The 17,609-nt window shown below is 39.8% G+C and overlaps 1 protein-coding gene across 1 annotated transcript in view; it reads right to left on the reverse strand.

The window, feature by feature from the left end:
• PIDD1 (p53-induced death domain protein 1) overlaps positions 1-17,609 on the reverse strand; it is a 28,005-nt gene that overhangs the window by 5,050 nt on the left and 5,346 nt on the right. The window contains exons 3-14 of the mRNA XM_032231823.1: positions 16,930-17,343; positions 16,008-16,211; positions 15,036-15,090; positions 13,325-13,526; positions 11,676-11,798; positions 9,430-9,609; positions 7,579-7,726; positions 7,061-7,196; positions 5,679-5,829; positions 4,161-4,284; positions 2,428-2,546; positions 1,112-1,219 (exon numbers count right to left, since the gene is read on the reverse strand). Of these exons, the coding sequence (XP_032087714.1) occupies positions 1,112-1,219; positions 2,428-2,546; positions 4,161-4,284; positions 5,679-5,829; positions 7,061-7,196; positions 7,579-7,726; positions 9,430-9,609; positions 11,676-11,798; positions 13,325-13,526; positions 15,036-15,090; positions 16,008-16,211; positions 16,930-17,343 (1,964 nt within the window). The remainder of the gene's footprint in view (positions 1-1,111; positions 1,220-2,427; positions 2,547-4,160; positions 4,285-5,678; positions 5,830-7,060; positions 7,197-7,578; positions 7,727-9,429; positions 9,610-11,675; positions 11,799-13,324; positions 13,527-15,035; positions 15,091-16,007; positions 16,212-16,929; positions 17,344-17,609) is intronic.

A 17,609-nucleotide genomic window follows, 5' to 3' on the forward strand; every position in this document is an offset into this window, starting at 1 on the left:
TGCTTAAGTCTAATCTCTAAGGAATTTTATGACGAATGAAATGGCCTGGAATATGAATTTATGCTATAGTATAATTATGCAATTACACAACATAGTTGCTATCAAAATAAGTGTGTTCCTGTTTATAAATTAGAAAGTATCCTCACCATAAGAAGTGCATACTTGTGAGCGGAAACATCTTAATATTTGAAAGTTAGAAAAGTTCTCCTTTATAAAAACAAGCTATTTTAGAGAAATTCTATGAAACCACTGTTATGTAGTGAAAACCCACCTTATAGTATTATAAATTGTCAGTTAAAGAGACCAATGGATTAAAACATGTTTCTCTTACTGAACTGAATGAACCCAACAAAAACTTTGGGAAGTGTTTATTGACAGTATATTAATTGTCTATAGATAATTAATTGGCAGTCAAATGGTTTTTTTTTAATAATGGAATTATTTTTCTAAGCAAACATAGCTAACTTAAATAGCTTTTCAAAACCCTACACCCTATCCTCAAGTTTTTAGCCAGGTGGCATTCAAATGTTTCAAGATCCAACCAACCAGCTTTAATATACAAATTATTCTTAATAGTCTTCCTACGTATTTTATTTTCAGTTATGAAAAATATTTTATATGATTTCATACAACTGATAACACAAACAACACCAAATGTAAGTATAAGTCAGTACAAAATAGCAAACCCCTTTAAACAATGCCTTTAAAGTTCAGCAAGAAAATATAAGATTATAGTTTTAAAAGTTCTAATATGGTTTTAAGGTTATTTTATTATTTAATTCTTGACTGGGAGCCATCCAGAGTCTGGTATAGGATGGGTAGCTGTATAAATGTTTTAAATAAAATAAATACGTAAACAACTATTAAAACAATTGACTAACAATTCCATATTCTCTCCTGATACTCTGTCCACTAACATTATCATCATGATATAAGGGATATTTCATGTGAAGTATTAAAAAGGATAATGCATAAGACAATCTATGGAGTGACTGCCTTACATAAACAAAAGTGTCTATGGAAGACACCTTCCAATTGGCAAGGCCAGGGGAAAAAATAATAGCAGTCCTAATGCTGCGTGTGTCAATTCTTCTTTGTGAATAACACTTACAGGTAGCTTGATTGGCAAGGTAGCTAGCCAATGAGAATCGGGCCCCTTCCTCCTCCTTGAAATCTCTTCAGGAATGCTCTCAGGAACTTCTCCTCGATAAAAGGAAACCTTCAAAAAGAGATCAGCCTTAAACAAGTTTGAAAGACTCACAACTGGCTGAGATGTTGGTGTTCTCTCATTTGGGAAGTTACTTACTTGTGCATTTATTTATAGAGGTTCTAGAATGAGATAAATGCATAGCAAATAATCTGTTCCTGGCATATTATTGTGTGCCTATTATCCAATCTGTTGAGGATTATCACTATGTTTTGATTACCTGGGATTTCCTGTGCTCATTCTTCCCACCACCACCCCAGCATTTCTTTTATACCTTTAAATCAGGATTGAAATCTTTCTTGTGCTTTCTTGAACCACTTTCCAAAGTGGTTTGCCCTTACCTCCTTCCCAGGATTGAGAGAGAGTGACTGGCCCAAAGTTGTCACAAAGCTTGCTTTGTGCCTAAAACCATGGAACTCAAGGTCTCTCAGTTGGTAGCCTGGTGCCTTAATCATTACCCCAAACTGGTTCTCTTCTTTTGCTCTTACAAACTGTGAATTTGTAAATTCTAGTACTATTGATGCATACTTTGCAATTAAATTCATATCAATTTCCTTATTTAGAAAAAAGTTAAATACATATATATGAGGTATGACAAGGTTCATAAATCAGCCATGATGTGCTTATTGTGCTTGACTGAATGAGTAATAATCAGTTGTGTTCATGCCAACACTAAGTCACAAGCAAGCTATGTTATGATCACTGCAGTGTGCAAAGCCAGTTATGGTTTGCAAGGTAACTCAAAAGGGCTTGCTTAGCAAACAAACCCCATCAATTTTGCATGCACTTAAGTTCTGAGTTTTTACAGCTATTTAATATTAGAGACAATGGTATTATACATGGGAAAATAATAATATAGTGAGAACTAGAAGAAAGCTTCCGGGCAGTAGAACTTTTGACATAAACCCTGCACAGTTGGAATAGGCCCCTTTAAAAAGATACTTTAATTAAAAAAAAACTGAGGTAAAGTGGCTTTGGGTTCAATTGTGAACAACAGCCACCCATAAAGCATATAAAAATAATTGGAAGGTAATATTTATTACAATTCAGTACAATCAAAATTATATGTTCATCTTTCGAATTATGGAATCAGACAATACAAAGTTATGCCGCTGGGTTCAAGACAATGAGGAAAAATAATTGATATGCTAGTATTAATTAATTGGGGTACAAACTGTTAGAGCAAGTTTTACTGTGGAGAAGAGGAGAAGCATATGTACCTGCCCTTTCACAGCCTTGGTGTTTCTGTCCACTTCAGAGGTAATATAGACTTCCTTCACATTTTTCAAATGAGAGAAAAAACTGAATGAAATCCTTCCATCAATACAGTCTGGGCGGTCTGAAATAAGTTTGAGAAAATAATTCAATTTGCTTATATCATAAATAATTTCATACTTATAAAATAGCTGCCTGCAACTAGAAGTTTTCTAAACTGGGTGGAACACAACTTCTGAAATTCTCAGCTACCACAGCATCAGGTTTGGGAAGGCTGTTAGGAAGACTAAACTTCTTTGACGTGTTTTTGTCCCACAAGAAACAGAATTTTGGAACTAAGTCATCCTAATTTTCTTTTTTCTCATCCACAGTCTCAAAGTAAATTGCAAATTTTGCCACACATTGGCAAACCATATGGTTTGCACATAAAGTATCCCACATTTATTACTCAAATTGTAACTTGAAAGGTAAAGGTAAAGGTTCCCCTTGCACATATGTGCTAGTCGTTCCTGACTCTAGGGGCGGTGCTCATCTCTGTTTCAAAGCTGAAGAGCCAGCACTGTCCGAAGATGTCTCCGTGGTCATGTGGCCAGCGTGATTAAACACCAAAGGCACATGGAGTGCTGTTACCTTCCCACCAAAGTGGTCCCTATTTTTCTACTTGCATTTTTACATGCTTTCAAACTGCTAGATTGGCAGAAGCTGGGACAAGTAATGTGAGCTCACTCTATTACGCAGCGCTAGGGATTTGAACTGCCAAACTACCAATCGTTTGATCAACAATGAGCCACTGTATCCCCTTTGAAAGGTTAAGGAGGCAAAAGGTGCCACTTTCAGTTAAAGGCCTTTTAACATTATCATTCTAGGCCTTCCATTCTAGGACAATGCCCTTGAAATTTTTAAGCACCTGAGATTGCATATATAACATTTGTCTGCAACAGTTTAAAGCAATTGAACCTTTTCCTGGAAAATTCAGAAAAGGAATATCCTCCTTATCCATAAATTAGGAAATAGCCCCAGGGTGGTAGTGGGGGACAGAGGGAAGTGATTTCTATAGTCAGAGGCAGGACAACTCATATTTATTGTTTCTCAGATATAGGCCTCCACTATGATACCATGTAATGTGGGATTAAGATCCATCCAGGTTCTACCTGTGCAACTGATTCTCTCTTTTGGAAGTACTCTTAAGATGAGTGTGGTGGTGCAGTGGTTAAAGTGCAGTATTTCAGGCTAACTCTGCCCACAAGTAGGAGTTCAATCCTGACCAGGTCAAGACTGATTCAGCCTTCCATCCTCCCCCCCCCCCAGTAAAATAAGGACCTAGATTGAGGGGGTCCTCAGTGCTCTTTGAGCTTGTTTGTTTTCTTGAAGACGTTTCATTACCCTAATTATGTAACATCATTAGTGCTAGTAAGGCGTCTGTTTGCCCTGAGTTTATATTCTGGTGTCTTACCTGTCTGTGAGGGTGGATTCTTTAGTTGGGCTATTTACTAATGACTCTTTGGCATTATTTCATTTCAACCCTGAGCTACAAATATTCTCCTTTAATAGGACCTAGATTGTTGGGGGCAATATGCTGACACTGTAAACTGCCCAGAGAGTGCTGCAAAGCACTACTGGGTGGTGTATAAGTCTAAGTGCTATTGCTACTGTTATGAGTTAATTTGGAATTTCACAACTAAACTTGAGTTATGGAGGCATACATATGTAAATGTAGACAAGCTGTTTGACATTTCACCTGCATCAATGCTGATACCCTGTTCAAAAGCTGCAAAGAACTGCTCCCCTTCAAACATCTCCACAATGTCAGATGGCTCAGGGCCTCGATATCGGTCATGGAGCTTTTTCAAAACAGGATCCACCTAAAAGACCGTCAGAAAGGAATAAAGAAATGAACGTATTTTTTAAATCCTCATTTCTTTATCCTTGTATCACTTCAGTGGTAAGATTCAGGCTTCCAAGGAAATGAGCTCCCAGAGGGTTAATAAAATGCAATACATGTGATAGGAGCTCTCTATGTATCTCTAATCATAGACTCTAACATAACGAATAACAATTCCACAAAAGGCTGAAAAATATGCTAGTGTCAGCGCAATGGAAACGGTCTAAAGAACAGCAAAAATGTATATATGCTCATAGAAAATTGAAACAATATACCTAAACTCACTTATCCAAGTGGTGCAGCATCCAATAATAGTCTGATCAAATAATTAAGATTTCATCAGACAAGTTTCCTCTTCTCCCTCTGTGTTTGCTAATCTTACCTCCCCTAAAATGTATTGAAACCTTCAAATTGTTCTCTAGAACTGACGTATTTTGGAATTGTGATCTTTCATTTGAACTCCAAAAGATCTGCTTATACATTTATCATCATCATCAGAGGGAGAAAAACGGCCCAATGGGCCGTTCCCGAACTTCCAGTTTACGGCCGGTGCATGCATGCGTGCTGGAGCTGACAGGGCGACACCTCGCATGCCCTCCATGTGCCAACTGTGACATGCATGCCATAGGTTTGCCATCACAGTCCTATACCATTTCAGACAAATGAACGTCAAATCTCTTCTTAAAAGCCTCCAGTGATGGAGCATCCACAACTTCTGAAAGATAGCTGGTCTACTGGTTGACTGTACTCACTGTAAGGAGATTTCACTTTAGTTCTAGGTTGCTTCTCTCCTTGGTTAGTTTCCATCTGTTGGTTTTTGTCTTGCTTTTTGGTGCTTTGGGAAAAAAGTTGAAACATCTCCCCCCCCTCCTCTTCTTTGTGGCAGGCCTCAAATATTGGAACACTGCTATCATGTCATTCCTAGTCTTTCTTTTCTCTAGACTAGGCATGCCCAATTCCTGGAACTGTTCGTCATATATTTAAGCCTCCAGTCCCCCAATATCTTAATTGTTCTTTTCTGCACTCTTTCCAGAGTCTTAACATCTTTTTTATATTGTGATGGCCAAAGCGGATGCAGTATTCTAAGTGCAGTTTATATACAACATACACTCACAAATGAATTTTGTTTGTTTTGATTCTACATTTGTATAAGTTTGGCTCCAGACACACACTTACAGGCCAAGTGCATCTTTAAATGGGAAAAAAACCTTCCCTATTTATTCCAACTATATTCCTCTTTTTAGAATTCTGGCTACTAAGAACAACTTTGTGTTTGCAGAATACATGCTGTATTTTCTATTAAATGGGCATACGTGTACATTGGTATGGGTGATGGGTGCAGGGATGTACTCTTACGGACATACGAATACTCACCTTGTGCTTTGGGAGGCACTGGAGCAAGACTTGCTCTGGATCTTTCTTTCTCTGCAGTGCTATGAAGCTCACCCGGTACATGCGCAATTTTTTATAGACTTCTTTAGCAAAGCCACCAATGTAGGCCTTTGTGGTGCACCATAACCAATACCTGGAGGGAAAGGGAGATTTGTAAAATGATTTGAATTGATTCAGGTTTACTCTGATAAAGTCAACCACTGGGAAATATGAGTGCATGAGGGCTACATAATTGCTTCATTAATGGGGGAAAAACCCGCTAGTAGTCTGATTCTTATAATGAAATAAAATATTTATTAGATTTTATTATTTTTTTTACTTTATAAATAACTCATGGTAGGGAACAAACATAATACTCTTTCCTCTTCCTCTTTTTCTCCACAACTCTAAGAGCAGTTGGGTTGAGTGAGAATGACCAGCTCAAAGTCACACAGCTGTCTTTTGTGTCTCCACGAAGCTTCCAACCATAGTGCTGGCAATCATAGCTGGTGCTGCTCCAGTGAACAAGAAGAGGACAGGAGTTCTGGAGTCTGTGTGAGCATTCAGTAGCAGGCTCAAGAGACTTTGACTATGGGGAGAGAGGAGAAATCCTCTTGAGCCACATGGATGCACATTGGGTGACTCCCTCCATCAGAGCTAAGCAAGTCAAAGAAAGCCGGCTGCTCTGAAGAAGCCATGTGAAGCCATGCTCCCCAGGCTGGCTGACCCAGAAAAATGTGGTCCAGGAGGAGGAACAAATATACAGCAGGTATTCTAGCCTACATCTTTAAAATGTGCATTACACATACACCAAAACTCATGTGCCATTACATGCATAAAGTAACAAAAATAAAGTCTAAATTTCCGATCTGAAAAATCTTTGTATTAGATTGAGGACTGGTCTCTCCTTAGAATCTGCAGATAATGAGACTATGCATAAGGAAGGTACTCTGTATCTCTGGATTGCTTGGTGTCCACCATGTCATGACTTTTCAAGCATCCTAAAGAAGAAAAGCAATCTCAGCAAAATGTGGGAACAGCTCGTTTCCCATCACTTAGCAGAATAACAGAATTGGAATGGACCTTGGAGGTCTTCTACTCCAACCCCCTGCTCACGTAGGAGACTCTAGTTTATAGCATGTCTGACAGATAGCTGTCCAAGTTGTTTTGCAAAACAACTGTGTAAGCAGAGCTTCAGCTCTAATGGTCAAGGAAAATGCTCCAAATGCATATCAATTCTGTTGTAAATATGATGGAAAGGCCAGCTGAGAACATTTGCTGCTTGCCATAGAAAGAAAGCTGCTGGCTCAAATGAGCCCTTGCCACAGAGTCCACAACCACTTAAGTGCTACTGAGAATAAGATTACGACTCCTGGCCCACTAACCAAGAGAAGTGTGTTACTTCAAATAAGGCATAGAGGTGGGTAAACTCCAGTATCACTTGATCAGTGATGTCACTCCAGTTCTGAGCATCCCAGTCACTGTGCAACAAATGTACTCTGGAACGATCCAAGGTTAGACCTGAGGGGGGAAAATGAAAAGATGTTGGCCATAAACTTAAAGGTTGAACTCTTTTCAGTTTATAACTGCATCAGAGGGGATGGAGGTTGGCTGATGTCATAGATGGGACAGATAACATTTGGAAAGGACTATGATAGTTTGACCAAATGTAAACAATGAATGTTCTGCAGGATAGAGCTAAACTGCCCTAAACTTTTGCAATGCCTATCCATAACAACTTAACCTAATTTCCTCCACAGAAGATAAATTATCTCAAAATTGTATTTAACTGTACCAAGGGGTTGAACTGCTCTTGAAATTCAGAGAGCTGCATATTTTAAAGAAATATCCCCAGCCCATGAAAACTCCCCCCCCCCAAAAAAAAAAACCCTGGCAAACTAACCTGTGACACCAGGAGGCAGTGGAAGCTGAATTTTAACAGGCTGAAGAAAGTCCATAGTGGAACTTTGAGAGAGGCAGAGGAGAGGGCTGGCAACTGTTTCAGAATCACCGGTGATCTCTCTTAGGTCCTTTGCTAATACAGGAAGCACCTGAAAGTTAAAAAAAATAATAACAAAAAAGATAATCGGACCCATTCAAGACTGCATGAGCTTCCATACATGAAAAATCTCTCAGGGCCTCCTCCCACAGCCAAAAGTTGATCTTGAAGATCAAGAGACTTGCTGGAGAGGAATCTGACAGAATTTAAGGCAGAGGTCCCCAACCCCTGGTCCGTGGATTGATAGTGGTCCGCAACTTGCCAGAAACCTGGCCACGTAAACAAGTGAAGCCTCATCTGAGAGATGCAGGCGAAACCACGCCCCCACCAGTCCAAGGAAAAACCTCTTTCCACGGAACCCGTCCCTGGTTGGGGGCCATTGATTTAAGGGATGCCCCTGGAAAATAAATAAATAGGAAGTATCTTGGATTCTGGCCACAGGTTCAGGCCCCAATTTGTTCCTTGTGAGGGCTCCTTTCTAGTTGTTAGTTCTCAAATCTGGCTCAGAGAAGTAAAGGCAGAGACAGCTCAGCAATTCCTTGATTTTATTGTAAATCCTAATCTTCAGACAAGAAAATCTTCTCACCCAAAAAAGGGTGTCTTATTCCATTTTTTTCTGAATGGGAAAAAGTGGTAGCCTTTGGGTTTGATTTTTTTAAAAAAAATATGGAATTAAAATTAAGCATGACCAGCACCTTTCATTTTTGACAGACTATTCAGAAACTGAAACACTGTTCAGTTCACTCAGAGACTCATTTAAAAGAAGCAACAGCAAATACTGCTCCACCAAAATTCAAATCCAATCCAAGGGAAGGACCCAAACTGTTGTTCTAAAGCATGCAAATAGTATGCTTTATTCTGAATGTGACACACAAACAAAACAAGCGTACATTTTATGTAAGCTAATCTTTTGTCTTAGAGATGAATGTCAAGAAGAAACAATATGTGGCAGGCAACAGAGCTGAATGGAGAAGGTGAATTAATTAAAGACTGAAACAATGGCATGCACTGGACAAGCACTGCAGGCACTTATTGTAAATCTGAACTTCATTTCTCTTCTGCGTATGCAGATCTAAAAACTAGAACCCTTTAAAAAACTGAATGCCACTTTTCTCATGCAGCAAGTAATATACACTGCTCTCCATAAAGATATTAATAGGGAAAACTATATGCAGAATTGCAGAGCGTGATCAGGCTCTGATTATTTGCGTTCTCCCCATCATTCCTGGCTGAAATTGAACAATAGCAATAGCAATAGCAGTTAGACTTATATACCGCTTCATAGGGCTTTCAGCCCTCTCTAAACGGTTTACAGAGTCAGCATATCGCCCCCACAGTCTGGGTCCTCATTTCACCCACCTCGGAAGGATGGAAGGCTGAGTCAACCTTGAGCCGGTGAGATTTGAACCGCTGAACTGCAGATAACAGTCAGCTGAAGTGGCCTGCAGTACTGCACCCTAACCACTGCACCACCTCGGCACTGAGCAACATCCCTAAGGAAATTTTACAAACTAGCAACGTGGGTTAATTAAGAAAAATTTCTGAGGGCTATCCAAGTCAAACATGACATTAAACAATTATTTCAGGACTTGTCTTTTAACTGTATGGCTTTAAATTCACATGACCCAAATTGTGTAACCTGAACCAGGTGATTTTCAATCTTGTAACGCAGGAATTTTTTTATTGGAAGGCTGGATTACTGGGAGTCAATGTTTATCTGTATTTGTTTGGGTGGGTGGATGGCTTCTTCCTTACCTGTAGCTTCACTGTCCTCATCTCCTCGGTCACACCAGGAGGAAAGGTCACTTTAATATTGGGATCAACAGTTGAAAACAGCAAGCCCCCTTCCTGGCAGACTTTGCATTCATTCTCCACAAGACGTGAGACAACCAAAAACCAGGAGAAGTGAGAGACGCTGCAGCAAGCCGAATGCTTCTGTCCAAGAATGTGGAAGAATGAAGAGAACCTTCAGGACATACGGAAGTACTTTAAAGATACAGACACCAACTCACTACCACAGTAGATCATAACTCAGGGCTTAATAGTGAAGTCAGACTAGCCCCCAGCTTGCTGTTTTAGGACAGCTATTAAAATCTGGCTTTTAAAGAAGACTTTGGAAGGACACCTAGAATACCCTGAGTTGTGTCTGATATTGTTCTCAGTAGCCTCAGTTTCTTTGTTAGTTATTATGTCATTATCTTGTTTTTGTATTTTATCCTTTTTACTGTAAGAGGAAATGTAAGATGCTCAGTGACATGTACCGTATTTTTCGGAGTATAAGATGCACCGGAATATAAGACGCACCAAGATTTTGAAGAGGCAAATTAAAAAAAAAGTTTTTGCACTCTGCATATCTCCCCAAAGCGGGCTGTTTTTCATGAAAACAGGCCCATTTTTTGTCAAAAAAAGAGACAGGCATAGCCTTTAGGAGGCTTATAGAGTGCTCCTGGGGATTGCAGGGGGAGGGCCAAAAACGAGCAAAAAACTGTTCCTTTTTTCACTCATTTTTGCCCTCCCCAGCCCCCAGGAGCACCCTGGAAGCCTCCTAAAGGCCATTTTTGCAAAGGGGGTGGGGTTTCAGGAGACCAAAAATGCTGTATTCAGTGTATTAAGATGCACCCAGATTTTCACCCTCTTTTTTGAGGGAAAAAGGTGCATCTTATACTCCGAAAAATACGGTAAGTCCTAGTTGGTAAGTAGAGGGACAAAGGGATTATGCTTGATTTCCTCAATTTTGTGCTCTCAGGACGGAGTGAATTACTTATTTATCAGATTTATATAATAAAAAACAAGACATCTGCCTCTCATCACATGAGGGGTTCACATTCCTTCAAAGAGTTTATATCTGAACTGGTCCATTGAAATATTGATGCATTGAATGTTTCTTTAAATGTCAACCAAAGAGCTTGATCATTTCTAATCCAGTTTTTCAACCTCACCAATTTCAAGAAGTATGGACTTCAACTCCCAGAATGCAATTCCCAGGGCATAAGACAGCCTGCAGACTAGAATGCCGCAGCCAAGGCAGTCAGGAATCCCTAATTCTTGGAGTTAAAGTCCACACTTCTTAAAGTTGCTGAGGTTGAGAAATACTATTCTAAACTATAAGACAGTGATGGCGAAACTTTTTTGGCTCACATACCAAAAGCGGGGGGAGCGCAGGGAGGTTGTGTGCAGGCATACCACACCCATAATGCAATGCGTGGCGCCCCAGTGCGCATGCGCGCATGACAGGCATGCCCCCCCCCCATTTTTTGCATGCTTTTTTCTCCCTCCTCAGGCTCCAGAGGCTTTATAGGAGCCTGGGGAGGGTAAAAACAGCCTCCTCCGCCCCCCAGAGGCCCTCTGGAGGCTTCAGGAGCTCCCCTGAAGCCTCCAGAGCGCAAAAAAACGGCCCTACAGGCAAACTGGAAGTTCGAGAACAGACTTCTGGTTTGCTCGTAGGGCCGGTTTTAGTCCTCCGGAGCCTTCAGAAGGCTTCCCTGAAGGCTCTGGAGGATGAAAAGTGACCCTACATGTTTGTCCATAGGGCCGTTTTTAGTCCTCTGGAGCCTTCAGGGACCTTCAGGAGACTTCCCTGAAGGCTCCGGAGGGCTTAAACCAGCCCTACAAGCACACTGGAAGTCTGTTCCCAAACTTTTGGTTTACCCATGGAGCTGTTTTTTTGCGCTCTGGAGACTTCAGGGAAGCTCCTGAATCCTCCGGAGGGCCTCTGGGGAGGGGGGGAGGCTGTTTTCGCCCTCCCCAGGCTCCTCTAAAGCCTCTGGAGCCTGGGGAGGGTGAAAAATGGCTAAAGTCAGCTGGCCAGCATGCGCAAATGGCTCCGTGTGCCACCTGTGGAACACGTGCCATAGGTTTGCCATCCCGGCTATAAGAGATTGTTCATATCAGACAGAGTTTACATGTCAAGTTCCCGCAAGAACTCAAATGAGGGATCCACATTTGACACAAGGAAGAAATGACAAGGGAAGAAATGGGTATTACAACCATCCTCAACATACCTTGCCTTTGGATTTCACTCTAGTTTTCAAATCACTCCACTTCTGCCCATCAAAGTTTCGAATTATGAGCTCACGGTCATTCAGGCTCTGAGGAGAAGCATAGGGCATCCAGATCCGCACCTCCTAGTGTGCCAAAATAGAAGAGAGGGTGTCCATAAGTTCATCCCACAGAGACAACCTTAGTCAAGCTCTGCAATATATGGAGCAAGATAAAAGACTCACTCCAGGGAGCAGAAAAGGGAGACTAATGACACAAAATAGGAAATGGAATGTGATCTCATGGAAGATAGCATGCTATAGAATCAAAAGTGCAGTTGTCCATACATAAATGCTATAGATTCTCACTGACATGCTTCAGAAGGATTTATACCTCACACTAAATGAAAAAGGAATGAATATTCTTTTCCATCCATAACGTGGCCTAGTTCAGCATGCTGCCTGCAAACAGCAACATCAACAACTTCTCAAAATGATAGCATGTGTTCAATGATATTATCACACAAAGGCTGTCATTAGATATGACATGCTAATTATGGCATGGAAAAAACATGTAAGTTATCATCTGGTCCTCTGCTCCCTCACATGGATACCCATATAACAAAGGAAGACGGGCAGCACTATCTCCTAACTGTATATCACAGCCTGGCATGGAATGCCACTGCCAAGGTTTAGGGAATTAGCAAAACAACAGAGATATTTGACAGAGTGATAGTTCATTCTAGACCATTTGCTAGATGTTCTAAGGATATGATAGCATCTTGTAACTTATAGTAATTTTTGGAATTCCCAGTAATTTCATAATATTTTGTTTGCAAATAGTCATCCATGTGCTTAATCGTTCCATATATACCCAAAAGAAAGATGGTCACATGCAGGGTTAAAATAAATACATTTTAGTGGATTTAGTGGATAATTTCTTCTATTACTATAATTTGTCCTTGTATGACTGATGAAGAATTACTGGGATACATGAACAAGGCCTGCACTTGCTCAACAACATTTTCCCCTTAATTTCCTAAATTCCAGGTCTCTAATCTGGATTAGTGTCCAAGTGGTGGGAATGCGGGGGTGGGTGGGTTAGCCATATTATTGTAAATTCAACATTCAGCCTAAACCTTTAGTAAGAACCCAACAAATAATCCAACTCATTAGCCTATTTAACAAGCAACTAATCCACCACCATGCAATGCAACAGCCTAATGGAAATAAAGGATGTACAGGTACTTCAGAACTCTATCTACTTGTCTATCCAAGAAAAAGCTATCAAAAGGATTGAGCTTGAAATTGACTAAATCCAGCCAGGGGTCCTGGAGAAGAAAAATCATTCTAGGAGGAGAAGAAGACGGGCAATAGCTCAAAATGCTGCTGATTGTTCCAAGCGGAGCTTAGACATGCAAACTGTTCTCCGCCTCCTAGTGCACACATACAGACTCCATCAGAGGGAACAGCAGAATCAAACTCAGAGAAGGCAAACATTACTTAATCACATAGAAGAAAATAACAGTTGTAAAGAGTTTGGAAAGAATTCCAGAAGCCATGCTCTGGATATTTTCTCCTTCTGGTTCATATTAGTTTGCAAATTGTAAATCTGCAGACTAACATGAACAAGAGAATTTGCAAAGTTCCAGCTTAATATCTTTTAAACTTACCTGCTGGAAATGAATCCCATGGGGCTGCAGTTCCAGGACTTCACTTAGCAGGATGTCATGGTGCTTCAGCTTCACCCAATGAGGGTCAGGGGAGCATTTCCGGAAGTGAATAGTTACTCGAGTAGTTGTAGCACCCAGTGGGAAACAGAGTTGAATGCCGCAAGCCAAGAAGACGCGGCAGCCTTCAGGAGTCACAGTAAAGCTTTGGAAATGTAAAAAGAATCAAAATGTCTTTATAATCTCTATTCTTGCTGAGATGGAAGAATTGAAATAAAAAATAATTATAAATTGGATCACAACTCCCATAAATCACAACAATGCTTCACAGTTGACTGTGGATCATAGGGTGCTGGAGTCCAACCTGTTTGTCTTTATTTCATCTGGAATGTAGGATATTTTTTTAAGGCTATGGGCTAAACATGGGTGGACCACTTTTTGGTTACCATAGTTTTGAAGGAGGTAAGCTCTGCGGAATGAGAGGAGCTGGGCTTGTGGAGAGGTTATTTTAACTGTGACTATGTCTCTAAAACCTGACTTTTTATTCAATACATCATTATCCTGAGAAGACATATTCTTGGTCAGCATTGTTTATTTATTTGAAACCTGCCAAAGCCCCATTCAATTTCATCAAGTATTCTATATTATTTTGGGATCCTGTAAAACTATAACCAGATCATCAGCAAAGGCACACAATTTATAAGTTTCTTTCTTAATGTTTATACCCCTTATTTTATCATTTTATTTAATACTTCTTTCAGGACTTCCAAAACCAAGATAAACAACAGAGGAGACAAGGGACATCCTTGCCTTGTATACTTTTGAATTTCGCATGAATTGGTTAAGTTTATAACAATTTTTTCATTCTGGGACCTATAGATCGCTTTAATTTCTTGGATAAAGTTCACTCCAAAGTCCATTTCTTCCAGCACCTTAAACATAAAGGCCCAATTTAAATTGTCAATTGACAGCTTTTGACAAAATGTGACTACAGTATGTCTCTATTAAGACTTATCTTACATATTCCCCATTCCTTTGAGGTGGGAAATTGTGTTGCCTGTTCCTACAATCATGATCAAAAAATGTACCAAGATTGCTGAAGAGTCCTAGTTATCATTTCTTTCTCCCCATATCTTCAGGAAATACACTTAGCTTTCTGGACAGCTAACAACAATAAAGAAAACTACACTCACTCATACATCCACACAATCTTTCTCTATGCCCCATGTGTAAGCTGAGATGACAAAATAAGATGATATACTCTTCCTTCCCACATGAATGCAAATTCTAAGTGTGAGGAGACTCTGCCAGGCAGCTAATATCATGGCAGTTGCCCATAGATGCCACTTTGTAATCTATGCCTAGATTCACTGCACCATTAATAGTTGCAATACAACTATTTAGTCTTCAAAAACATTTTGAATGAGCTCTGGCTCATTTGAATGAGCTGAGATTTTAAACACTGAGAAAATCATATTTGAATGAATGAGAGAGACTGGTTTAAGAAAAACCTTGGGTGCAATACAGATGCTATCGGGGTATCTTTGGAAGGAAATGATATCACAAAACACATGAATGTCATAGCTTAAATAACAAGACTGTAATCTGTATTTATTATATTATTATGGCTTGTATGGATGCCTACTCATGATAAATCAGTGGGGAGTTAGGAAGACACCTGACCAAGATATCAGCTAAACACCACATGAAATACCTGTTTTCATCAGCTTTAAGATACACACTCTGCAATTCTTCTTGACTAGAGTCATCTGCAAGAAAACAAAAGGACTTCCTTCAGTCTGTGGTCGAGAATAATAATAATATAATCCAGGAAAACCTGTCCATGTCCTAACCTCTTTTTACTGTTGTGGAAAAACATAAGGAGAGAGCTTGATGTGAGCCACTTTGAGTTCCCAGAAGAAAAGTAGAAAAGAAAGGAATAAAGAAATGACAATAAGTATGTTATCACCTGATGCCTATGATGTGACTTTTTTAAAATTTTATAAGCATAGCTGTCTCTGAGACATGAAAGAGAGTCATATGAAAAAGGACCTTTTCTATAGTAGTTATCCAACTGAACATATCCTCAACTAACCTATTGTAAAACTCTTCTGAAGTATTACAAAGGACTTGCTATTATTTCCTAGACATTTCAAAAAACTTTAATCTTTTAATTTGAAAAATTTAAAGTGTTTCATGTATTGTGGAATTATTTAGCCCTGTGGATTTTTTTTTGTAGCCTTTCAACCATAGGGTGTTAATTTTCAGTTTGCATTGGAATTGTTTCCCATTTCTTAAAATTGTTTTTCACTTTCTTGTTTATTATTTTTTCCTGTTTAAAAGAATTATGGATTATAGTTCGTTTTATTTTAAGGGCTGTATATCTTCCAAACAGTTATTTTGACTTGGACGCTGAAAACAAATGGAACAAATAAAGAATACCAACAAAAAACTCAGGTGATTTTTTTCCCCCCAATTATGCTTTCCTAGTATATATTTTGTATCAAGAATGACCATGTGTTCAGTTTTGGAACTGCATTTAACAACAACAACAAAAACAACAAAAAGAGAGCACCCTATTCTGTGCCAGGCAAAATAGTTGATCAGATGGCATCTCCCCAGGATGAGACAAGAGTGCCAGAGAACAGCTGTTCAGTAGGCAAATCAAGTAGAAAAAAGCAATTACCTGACTGCAGAGGCACCTCCAATTCTCCTAGAGGATTGCCCCTTAGAAGCACAAAAGGAAAACTCTCAATCTCCGGAGGGATGCTTCGAAGCCTATTATTCTGCAGATCAAGTCTCGACAAGTGAGGTAGGCAGGCAAGGGAGGCAGGAACAGTTGTCAAAAGATTGCTGTGAAGATGCAGCTGCTGCAGAGACTGTAAATTGGCTGCAGGTCACAACGCAGATTAAACATTGAAAGAAAACCTAGCCATGGTAAAATCAAATAAATACATACACTCACATACCTCTCTTAACCTCTACAAATTACAAATCCCTTTAGAAAACACCAGGGGTCTTATGCCAATCCATCCCAATCTAGTTGTTATAGATACAAAACAACCAACTAACCACTGCGTACTTGATTTCTTAGACTTACATTCACACTGCCACACCAATTATAAAGAACTATTTGGGGGGGAGGGTGTCCTTGGTACTCTCTGAGCTTGCTTGTTTTCTTGCAGACATTTCACTACCCAAACTAGGTAACTTTACCAGCACTGACATCAGTTAATTTGGGTAATGAAACATCTGCAAGAAAACAAGCCCAGAGAGCACCAGGACCCCTCATTTCAGCCGAGCTACAAATATTCTCCTTTAATGGTATAAAGAATTATGCACGTAGACCAAAATGGATATATACCCCTACAAGGAACATCTAATTAATAAGGGCACAAAGGAAATCGGGTTTAGCCTGTTATATACTCAGGATTATAGTTGGTTGCAAAGATGCCATTAATGGATTATTATTATTTTAATCCCAGTTTACAACCTACAAGGTGAAGCTTCTCGGCCTCCTCAGTCAGTGTTTTTTGATAACCTGCGGCACTTTTTACTCCCAGGAAGTGGAATAAAGAATCCATTTCTTTAATTTGTGAACAGCTTACCAAGAGAACTTGGTATTCCTGTTAATTCATTTTCAGAGAGATCAAGTTCAGTACAGCTGTGCAAGTTCCCAATCTCTTCGGGGAGTGATTCCAGTGCATTTTCGGAGAGGTTCAATGTCTGCAATGCTGCCAACCCCCCGATGCTCTGCGGCAAACCTTTGAGCTGGTTCTTCATGGCAGAGAAAAAAGTCAGCTTGGCAAGCTGGCCAAAGTCCTCAGGCAGCCTCTGCAAATTGTTGTAGTTGACGGAGAGAAAACTGAGGCTGGCCAGCTTAGTAATGCAGGGAGGTAAAATGGTGAAGCTGTTGAAGCTGAGATCTAGATGAGCAAGGCATTGTAGCTGCCCAAACTCTTGTGGCAAAGATGCTAGCAATCCTTTCTGATATGCACCAATGTCATCTCTGGAGTGTCCACCTGAAAGCAAGCAAAAGTCAAAACAAAGAAGAGGTTTGCACCACAGCAACTTCATATAGACATGGTATTTCCTTGAAATAATTTGCAATATAGAATGAAACTTTAAGGAACGCACAGAACTTTGAAGCATACAACAATATCATACAATTAGTGAGTGAATGTTCAGTGAGGTTCTCCTGCTTCTTTCAGGGTATAGTGGTAATAAAAAGACCAAGACAGAGATGGTTAAATTCTCCTTGAAAACCAGAAAGGGCACACTCAACCAT

Source organism: Thamnophis elegans, chromosome 1 (genome assembly GCF_009769535.1).
Source record: "Thamnophis elegans isolate rThaEle1 chromosome 1, rThaEle1.pri, whole genome shotgun sequence".
NCBI classification, from domain to species: domain Eukaryota; kingdom Metazoa; phylum Chordata; class Lepidosauria; order Squamata; family Colubridae; genus Thamnophis; species Thamnophis elegans.